At 39.5% G+C, this 11,047-nt stretch overlaps 1 protein-coding gene across 1 annotated transcript; it reads left to right on the forward strand.

The window, feature by feature from the left end:
- Window positions 1–1,350: 1,350 nt before the first annotated feature.
- LOC139324744 (olfactory receptor 6X1-like) lies at window positions 1,351–2,295 on the forward strand. The gene has a single exon (XM_070954484.1). The coding sequence runs from the start codon at window positions 1,351–1,353 to the stop codon at window positions 2,293–2,295; it is 945 nt and encodes a 314-aa protein (XP_070810585.1).
- The last annotated feature ends 8,752 nt before the right edge of the window (window positions 2,296–11,047 follow it).

The following is an 11,047-nucleotide window of genomic DNA, read 5'->3' on the forward strand; positions in this document are numbered from 1 at the left end:
AATCCTGTTTCCAGGCAATTCCAATCACCGTCATATCAGTCAAATAATAACAATAACAACTGAAATCACGAAAAAAAGAGTTGTCCCATGAGAGAATCTGCTTGAATGTAGAGCTGGTTATTCTGTTATGAAGAAACTCCCAAGTCTTTGGAATGCCTGTTTTCTTAGTCACTGGCTTCAGATGTTTTGAATTTTCCACATCATCTTACAAACATCTACCATCTTTTATGCATAAAAATTGTGAACATGGAGACTGGACAATTTTATTTGCATTTATTTAATCTAATTGGCACTCAAAAAGCATTGAGACGGTTGCGAAGGTTTACAGTAGCACATTCTAGGTTCAAAGAATAAGATTGATGTTGTTAAAAGTTTGTCTGATTGTTCAGATAAAATTAAGATATTTCTACTTCAATGACTATACCTTCTTTAGTCTTTCTTTTGCTTTTTTAGCCATCATAATCTGAGCATGTAAAGACTATTCCCATATGAGATTCCAGCTACCAGTCCTGTATGTCAAACTGTTATTTGATGCCTTCCCAATTAAACATCTTTCTTTCTTTATGGAAATTGTTGGTCAACCAGGTCATGGTTAATTCAAAGGTGCTTTTTTCAAAAGATATAACTGCACTTTCTTTGTTTTTCCTTGAAGATGTTTTGCTTCTCATCCAAGAAGCTTCATCAGTTTTGACTGGATGGTGGTTTGGGGGGGCGGGGGATGGAAGGATTAATTCTGTAAGGAAGAACTAATAGTACCATCCTCCCCATGCCATCTAGTAGGAACTGATGAAACTTCTTGAATGAGAAGCTAAACACTTTCAAGGAGAAACAAAAGAAAATCCAGTTGCCTTTTGAAAAAGTACCTTTATTTAGTAAGATATTTTTCTGCTGAAATGTGTTCTTCTTTTATTCCAGGAAAAAAAGAATATGGCCAGTGTAACTTCTGAAATATCAGTCCAAACCCTGAAATCTAATGTGGTGCACCTGAATTTTGACATTACGTTAGTGACTTTCCATATACTTCTTGGCATAATATATTGCAAATGACAAAATGCATTTCCTTTTTTTCATTAAATGTGTAGGTGTTATAACAATAATAGTTTTCTGTCAGTTTTCCAGACAGACAAATTTAGATAAATAGAAGATTTCAGAAATTTTAAATACACTGTGCTTCCTACACCCTTCTTTCCGGGATTTTTCCTACACCCTTCCTTCCTGGGATTTTTTTTCTTCATTTGTTTCTGTTTCTTAACTTTATTTGTAAATGTAATGCACACGTTAGCTGTATTTTCTTGAAATACTAGAAGTTATCAGAGCTACCACTGAGAAATCATTGACAATTTTGAAACGATGGAGCCTAGGAATATGTCCACAGTAACTGAATTCATCCTATTAGGAATTCCTTTTCTGTATGATTTTCACCGAGTCTTCTTTGTGGTGGGTCTGTTCATGTACCTTGTAACCATCCTTGGGAATGGCTTCATCCTCATCATTGTGGCAATGGAGCCAAGACTTCAGACCCCGATGTACATCTTCCTGAGCAACCTTGCTTTCCTGGAGATCTGCTATACCTCCACTGTGGTACCCAAATTGCTACAGACGTTTATACAAACCAAGACGACCATCTGCTTCCACTGTTGCCTCACTCAAGGATTTTTTCACTTCTGTTTTGGTAGTACGGAGCTTTTTATCCTCACCGCTATGGCCTTTGACCGCTATCTGGCCATCTGCAAGCCCCTTCAGTATCCCATCATGATGTCCAAGCAGGTGTGCCTTCACATGTCTTTGGCCACCTGGTATGCTGCCTTTGTGATTATCTTTTTTCATTATTTTATGGTTTGGAGATTGCCATTCTGCGGGTCCAATGTCATTGACAGTTTCTTCTGCGATATCGGTCCCCTGTTGAGCCTTGCCTGTGCAGACACCCATTTCATTGAGTCTCTCAGACTGTTGACTGTTGCCTTTGTAATTGTGATTATGACCTTGCTTCTCATGATTCTGTCCTACGTTTTCATTATTGCCACCGTCCTGCGCATTCCCTCCGCCGTAGGGCGGAAGAAGGCCTTCTCCACCTGCACATCACACCTGGTGGTGGTGTCCATATTATATGGCGCTCTTGTCTTCATGTACGTGAGGCCCAACGTCCAGTCCTCAGACCACCTGACAAGGACTGTGGCGGTCTTGAACACCACTCTTACCCCAATGCTGAATCCTTTCATATACACAATTCGGAACGCCGAAGTCAAAAAAGCCATCCAGAATGCAGTGCAGAAAAAGAAAGGGACCTTAAATTGAGACCATGATTGGAACAATAGTTCCAGGACTCTCACATGTAGTAGGAATGAGATGAAATTTAGAAAATGGTGGCATCGGTGACATTTTGAGTGATGCACTCACAATTCAACTGGCAATAATTTCAGACTTAAAAGCACCATTTGTCTTTAGAGTTTGCAATACAGGTAGTCCACGACTTATGACCACAATGTGAGTCCAACCATTTTGTTGTTGAGACAATTGTTAAGTGAGGTTTGCCCCACATTACTCTCTTTCTTGACACGGTTGTTAAATGAATCACTGCAGTTAAGTTACTAATGCAGCAGCCCGCATGGTTTTGTGCAGACCCCGGTGTGCACATGTGAGACCTCTCCTGTGGGAGCTCCATTGGTTAACGATTTGTTTCTGAGTGCAATTCAAGGTGCTGGTTGTCACCTTTAAAGCCCTTCATGGCTTGGGGCCAGGTGATCTGAGGGACCGTTTCTTATGGGTCGCATCTACATGACCCATCAGATCAGGGGGGCAGGGAATGTTGCGGATCCCATCCCCGAGGGAGATATACCTGATGGAACCCTGAAGAAGGGACTTCTCCATGTTGGCTCCCTTCTCTGGAACACCATTCCCCCAGAGATTAGAATGGCCCCCACTCTAACACTCTTCCAGAAGGTGCGGAAGACCTGGTTCTGCCAACAGGCCTGGCAAACCCAGAGCGTGATGAAGCCCATTAAATGGCTCGTGTGATCTGCTGGTGGAGGGGCAGGGGTGGGGGTGATTGTATTATATATATTACATTATATTAATTTATTTGATTCTTTTTATTAGTTTTATTGTTTTAAATCAGGTTTGAAATTCTGTAAACCACCTTGAGTCACCATGGGCGAATAGGTGGCTGTTTTGACCCCGACTCCCGAGCCTGTCCTAACAGAGGAAGAGGACTCAGAAGCTGATGGGGAGGAACTGATAAGGCCTCCCTCTCCAGGACCCTCCTCTCTGGCAATGCCTCAGGTTCCATCCGAAGGCCAAGAGGAACAGCCTGGGATATGCCAGGAAGAAAGCATATCGAAACAACAACAGATAGGGAGTGTGGATGATTAATCCTGGCTTGATCCCTGGCAGCGTCAGAGGGAGAAGCGTGTGCAGCAATGAAAGAGGTGTGGTAGGGCCAGAGATTGAGCTGAGTCACTGAGCCATACCTCACAAGGAATAAAAGTGGGTGTGATTGCTCTTCAGGCTTTGTGATGGTCAAAGTTAAAAACCTGAGAGTCACATCACGTTACCTAAAATCTGGTTTATGCATATTTGGATTGGCCTTGGTTAACTCTTGCTTCATGGATTACTTTTTTCTACTGAACCGGACTGAGGATAAACTCTCTCTTGCTGACTGCGAGTGAAAGCTGACTTGGCAGGCATTTTGCAGTTTACTGCCAAAACTCTTATCTGCGAGGGTTTCTAGTCTGATTGCTTAATACAATCTTGGCAGGCATGCCTGGTTGTGCATTTGCCTGTGTGGGGAAGGGGGACAGAACAGGCGGCAATATAAATTCAATAAATAAATCAACAAACAAATAAGCAAACAAACAAACATGGTCATTAAGCGAATCAGGCTTTCCCACTGACTTTGTTTGTCAGAAGGTCACCAAAGGGGATTACGTGACCCTGGGACACGTCAAAAATACCAGTCAGTTGTTAAGTGTCTGAATTTTGAGCACATGACCATGGGGATGCTGCAAGGGTCATAAGTGTGAAAAATGGTCATAAGCAGGGGTGAAATCCTACTGGTTCAGACCGGTTCGGGTGAACCACTATGGTTTATGGGCATAAGTTCGCCAGACCAGTAGTAATTACTCCTCCTTGGCCCCACTCACGTCCGACTGGTTGCCGCTCACCTCTTCCAGCTGCTCGATATTCCACAGAATTCAATGTTAAATGCAGCAGAGAGAATGCTAACTTTTCTCCCTCCATTCAGAATGAAGCTGCTGCAGCCTATCCCTTTAAGGTAGTCCCCAGGAGGGAGGGGGCCGGGAGGGAACCATAAAGGTAGCAGCAGCTCCATTCTGAATGGAAGGAGAAAAGTTAGCATTCTCTCTGCCACAGAATTCAATGTTAAATGCAGCGGAGAGAATGCTAACTTTTCTCCCTCCATTCACAACAGAGCTGCTGCAGCCTGTCCCTTTTAAGGTAGTCTCCAGGAGGGAGGGGGACAGGGGGGAGCAGCTGGAATGGAGCCATTTTTGTGAAAGGCAGGAAAATGGGGAAGGAGATTTTCCTGCCTGTCATCCATTCCTCAATCTCAGCACAGACCGAGGGAAAGATTGTAGGCAGGAATATTCCCTTTTCCGGTGAAGAGCCCCTTTATGTGAGTGATGTCGAGTTGGCTACGCCCACCCAGTCACATGACCTCCCCCAACAAGACATGCCCACAGAACCGGTAGGGGAAATTTTTTAATTTCACCCCGGTCTCTTTTTCAGTGCCGTTATCACTTCAAACGGTCACTAAAGAGTTGGTTGTAATTTGTGGACTACCTGTACATATGCTCAGGGTTTCTAAATCCTGAACATGTCAACAGCATTTGTTATGATTCTTTTGTGTATAATCATAAACCTTAGTAATAAACTTTTTTCTATGAAGGATAATGTATTTTGTTCTGCATTTGTTGGAATTTATATCCCCACTTTCTTCTCAGGTGGCACCCAAAAGCCAAATAAATTAAAAGGTGGGGTGGAATCATTTATTCCAAGCATATATATAAGACAACAAAAATATCCAGAGAATTAGCAAAGCTCAGATCAAACTGTATTATCATTTTGACATGCTTGTCTTTTATCGGTTGATTAGATTAGATTAGATTAGATTAGATTAGATTAGATTAGATTAGATTAACAGAGTTGGAAGGGACCTTGTAGTTCATCTAGTCCAACCCCCCCACCCCCTAAGCAGGAGACCCTACACCATTTTTGACAAATGGCAATCCAATCTCTTCTTGAAAGTCTCCAGTGTATGAAGCTCCCACAACTTCCGAAGGCAACTTCTATTCCATTGGTTGATTGTTCTCACTGTCAAAAAATGTCTCCTTATTTCTAGGTTGAATCTCTCTTTGATCAGTTTCCATCCATTATTCCTTGTTTGACCTTCAGGTGCTTTGGAGAATAGTTTGACCCCTTCCTCTCTGTGGTAGCCCCTCAAATATCAGAACACTGCTATCATGTCTCCCCTGGTCCTTCTCTTCTCTTCACTAGACTAGCCATGCCCAGTTCCTGCAACCGTTCATCGTATGTTTTAGCCTCCAGTCCCCTAATCATCCTGGTTGCTCTCCTCTGCACTTTTTCTAGAGTCTCAACATCTTTTTAATAGTGTGGACACCAAAACTGGATGCAGCATTCTAGGTGTGGTCTTAATAAGGCTTTATAGAATGGTATTTGATCTTGATTGTATCCGTCCGTTAATGCAATTTAGGATTGTGTTGATTTTTTAAATAAGAACCTTGGTAGTACAGTGGTTTAAAGCACCCTGTTATTAAGACCAGCTGCCTGCAATTACTGCAGGTTCGAATCTCGCCAGGCTCAAGGTTGATGCAGCCTTCCATCCTTTCTAAGGTAGGTAAATTGAGGACCCAGTTGTGGGGGCAATAAGCTGACTTTGTATAAATATACAAAAGGATGAAGGCTATTGCTTAGCACATTGTAAGCCGTCCTGAGTCTCCAGAGAAGGGCGGCATATAAATCAAATATAATAATAATAATAATAATAATAATAATAATAATAATAATAATAATAATAATTTAAAAACCCCAGAATGAACGTCACTAAATGAATGATTCTATGTCAAGAGCTACCTGTATGGATTTTTTTTCACCAAATATTTCAAGTTTGACTCTGCCATAGTATCAACATGGAACGAAGCTCTTTGGTGTCGTCACAATGAACATCTGCACACACAAAGCACAGTGCGTGGTTTGTGTTTTTTCCCAATGAATGGCATGCAATTGACTATTGCTTGATTCCAGTTAATGTCAGGATATCCACCACGTTCCTGCAAATCCGCCTGTAGTTTATTGCTAGATCAGAAGAGTGAATCTGAACCCTCTTTTCAGACAAAAACATAGTTGAGCCCTCGTTTATTTGTGAATATTTTTTATTTATTTATTCAATTTCTATATCACCCCCAACTCAACCAATAGGCTCTGAGCAACTTATAATAAGAGATGTAACATGTTGTTAAATTCTTGGTTTTCCCATTCACACTTGAACACTTACCCATCATTCTGTTCTCATTCATTCACTCACTCATTCATTCATTCATTCATTCATTCATTCCATCAATTGTTCATTTGTTCATTCATTTATCAGATTGTTAAACTGCCCTTCTCCCTCAAAGGGGATGTTAAATAAACATCATTCAAAGAGTAAAAATTATTTACAAAACAGAGAAAATATATAAATCACGTCACATATATTATCTTTGTTAGTCATCCTGGCTTAATTTCCCATTCATTCTTGACCCTAACTCTTTTTTTTTTAAACAAAACTTTATTATTAAAAAAAACATTTAAAACATACAAGTTTCTCTCAATCAAGAAACAAATTTACATATACAGTACATAAACTTCACCTACTGACTGATTTCCATTATTCTATATACCTATATTATGTGTATTATATGTACATATATACAAACATACAGTAAGATATTTCATATTCTATCCCTCTGACAGTGCTGTTTTTTGTTATATTAATTTCTTCTAAATTCATCTCTACCCATTTCCTTTCCTCTGGTTTATCCATTGGTACCATCTATTCCATATTGCATAATATTTAGAGTCCTCCTTATCCTGTAACTCTAAAGTTAGTTTGTTCATTTCTGCGCATGTATATATTTTTTGTATTAGTTCCTGGTCAGTTGGCAGTCGATCGCTTTTCCAAAATTGTGCTAGCACTATTCTTGCCGCCGTGATTATATGAAGTATTATAGTATTATATTGACCCTAACTCTTAATAAAATGAATTAATCTCACTCTTTCACTATACACCAGGGTGGAAACTTTTATATCACAGGCCCCCTGAGGACCTGTTAACAAATCACATAAGGGGAAAAAAAAACCCTTCCAGCTATTCACACTTACTAGTTATATGTAAGGCTTCTCCTTGTTAATATGGTCTCCAGAACACGTTCAGTGGTGACTAAGAAGGTAAGAACAGAGATTATCCGTTTGATCTGGACTGTAATCCTAGTTAAAGGCTTATCAGTATCTGTAAAACTGATGTTTGTAAGAAACAACGTTTCCTGTGCTCAAATGAGAAAATATTTACATGTAGAAACTGTGATGATAGATAGCTAAATAGCTAGTCAATAAGAGAGAGTGTATGAAACAAAGAGAGTGTCAGCTTTGGAAGCCATATTAAGCCGGAAGCTTCCATGCTGCCACCTTCTCATGTGTGGGAAAGAAGGAGGGAGGATTTAGTAGAGGGGTTGTCTGTAGACATAATAGCATTCTTCCTGTCGGTCAAGGTCAGGGCGATCCTGCATCTGGAGAAGGAGTGGTTGGAGTGATGTCTTGAGATGGGATGGCAGTTGATTGGAGCATGTGATTGACTGAGGAGTGAGGGGATGGTTTTGGGAGTTTTGACTTACTGAGGGAAAACCTGGACCTCTCAGATTCGGGTTTTACCAGATGTACCAGTTTACCTATTCTAGTAAGTAGAACTTTGAAAAATGCTTGCTTCAGAGATTTTACTTGGAGTTGGGTTTTTTTCTGGAACTCTGGCAGAGAGATGATAGATAATAACAGATAGATAGATAGATAGATAGATAGATAGATAGATAGATAGACAGACAGACAGACAGACAGACAGACAGACAGACGATGTATAGATAGATAAAGGATGGGTATTTATTTATTTATTTATCGGTTCGATTTATATGCCGCCCTTCTCCAGAGACTCAGGGCGGCTTACAATGCGTTAAGCAATAGCCTTCATCCTTTTGTATATATCTGCTTAGTAGGGCTTTCGCCCCCCCCCAGCCGTGTTCTTTTTTTTACAAAGTCATCTTATTGCCCCCACAAACCGGGTCCTCAGTTTACCTACCTCGAAAGGATGGAAGGCTGAGTCAACCTTGAGCCTGGTGAAATTTGAACTTGCAGTAATTGCAGGCAGCTGGTGTTACTTAACAGCACTTAGTCTGCTGCGCCACCAAGGATAGATGATAGATTGATAGATGATAGAGATAGATTGATGATAGACAGATAAAAGATAGATAGATAGATAGATAGATAGATAGATAGATAGATAGATGAGAGGGAGGGAGGGAGACAGGGAGGGATGGAGAGGGGGAGAAAGACAGTTTCTCCAAAAATAAGATCCAACTGGAAAATAAGCCTTAGCATGATTTTTCAGGATGCTCATAATATAAGCCCTACCCCCCAAAATTAGCTCCAGTTAATATTGTCAGCCAGACAGATGCATTTAGTATCTTGTTTCCCCCCAAAATAAGACCTAAGTGGAAAATCAACCCTAATGCTCCCTTTGGAGCAAAAATTGATATATGATCGTGTCTTCTTTTCAGGGAAACAAGGATGGATGGATGGATGGATGGATGGATGGATGGAAAGAAAGAGGTAGAGAGAGAGATGGATAGACGGGTGGATGGATGGATAGATAGATAGATAGATAGATAGATAGATAGATAGGTAGATAGGTAGGTAGATAGATAGATAGGCAGGCAGACAGGCAGGCAGGCAGGCAGACAGACAGACAGACAGACAGACAGACAGACAGACAGACAGATGGCTCAAAATATTTTATGTATGTTGAAGCATTTTTCACATCTATGCTCACATTGTTATGGAGGAGAGCGGTGCTATGATTTAATGAAAGAAATGTGCAAAGCTCTGTTGAGCTTATAGTGCGGGAGAACTTTTAAAAGATTAACAATGCCCTAAGAATTCAAAGCTGAATATTAAAGAGGACTGTATGTTCAATGACTTTTTCTATTTAGTATAGACAAGCTAAGAAGCCTTAACAGAGCTTCAGTGAGGAATGAGTATACTTCACCATTCTATTTGGTTCAAATCTTCTCCTTCTTTAAGGGATCAGACATTGAGAACAATTGCTCAATGGAATAATGTGCCATTTGGAGTTTTGGGTGCTCCATCACTGGACGTTTTCAAAAATAGACTGGAAAAACATTTGCCTGGGATGCTTTAAGGCTCCTGACTTTAGCAGGGGGTTGGTCTTGAAGATTTCTGATTCTAGCAGCTTAAAGATTTATTCAAGTATAGATCATTCCATGTGGGGAAACCTGAATGGACCAGCAGTAAAAATAAAAATTAAAGCAAAAGAGTTTGAACAAGAAACAACTGCTTCAATTGGATGGGAGATGGATCGAGCAGAATTTTTCTTAAGATTTCAAAATGTGGAAGAAGAAAAAGGGAAAAATTTGGCAGAGGTTATGAATGGGATATTGGCCGAAGCTCTAGAAGTAACTAAAGAGAAGATGATGGATGGGATTGATGAGATTTATCGCGTTCATACCAGATATGCAATGCGCAATAAACTGCCAAGAGAAGTACATATAAGATTCACAAAGATATTGATCAAAACACAAATTCTCCAGGCAGCCAGAGTTAAGACTTTGAATTACAAGGGGAAAGAAGTGATAGTTTTGAAACAAATACCAAGAAAAGTGAGAGACCTGAGAACAGGATACCAATTCTTGACAAAAATTTTATTGCAAAAAGGAATTAATTATAGGTGGTTAATTCCAGAAGGATTAGTTTTGACATGACAACTTCAAAGATACAGGTTGAACACAGTTGATAAAGCTAGAGCTTTCTATGATGAATTCTTTAAAGAGAAAGAAACTGAACTAGGAGTTGAAACTCAATCTGCAGTGGTCCCAATAAAATTTACAGAAGAAGAACTGGCAATGCTTGAGTCAACAGAAGGAGCAGTTGGCAGAGTTGTGGAATATAAGGAGCAACGGGAAGTTAGATCAACTAGAGCAACAAAACCTACATATAAAGTATGAACATGGAAAAAAGAAAATTAATTTTAATAAATGTAAATGGACTTAATTCGACCAATAAAAGAAGAAAAGTATTTCATAAATTAGAGAAATTAAAATTTGATATAATTTGTTTACAGGAAGTACGTATTAAAAAACAACATGAAGAATTATTGATTCAGCCAAAACTTGGGAAAACTTTTTTATCCTTGTCACAAAGCAAAAAGAGAGGAGTTGCTCTATATATTAGAAATACAATAACAGCAAAACAGAAATATGCAGATTCAGAAGGTAGAATATTGATAGTAGAAATAATTGATAATAATACGAAACTTCTTCTGGTATCAATATATGCCCCAAACAATAATCAAAGTGACTTTTACAGGAAACTTCATAATAAAATAATTGAAATGGACTATGACAATATATGTATGATGGGTGACTTTAATGGAATTGTGGACGAAAAACTGGACTATAAAACACACAAAATATTAAGACACACTAGAAAGATGCTACCGAGATCCTTTTTTAAAATGGTAGAGGAAATAAATCTGAAAGATATATGGAGGGAGAGAAATGGGCAAAATAGATAATATACTTTTTATTCTGACCAACACTCATCTTGGTCTAGACTGGATATGATATGGACAACAATGGACTTGATTCTAAACATTGAACAAGTGAAGATAGAATCAAATTTGTGGGCAGATCATAATCCTGTGACTGACATTTGGAAAGGGCGGAAAGGAAGAGCTAGATGGACCTTAAAT

Source organism: Pituophis catenifer, unplaced genomic scaffold (assembly GCF_029215685.1).
Source record: "Pituophis catenifer annectens isolate HBS135680 unplaced genomic scaffold, rPitCat1.0.hap2 SCAF_15, whole genome shotgun sequence".
Taxonomy (NCBI): domain Eukaryota; kingdom Metazoa; phylum Chordata; class Lepidosauria; order Squamata; family Colubridae; genus Pituophis; species Pituophis catenifer.

Coding starts and splice junctions, on each gene's coding strand:
- LOC139324744 (XM_070954484.1), top strand. CDS start 1,351: ATGGAGCCTAGGAATATGTCCACAGTAACTGAATTCATCCTATTAGGA.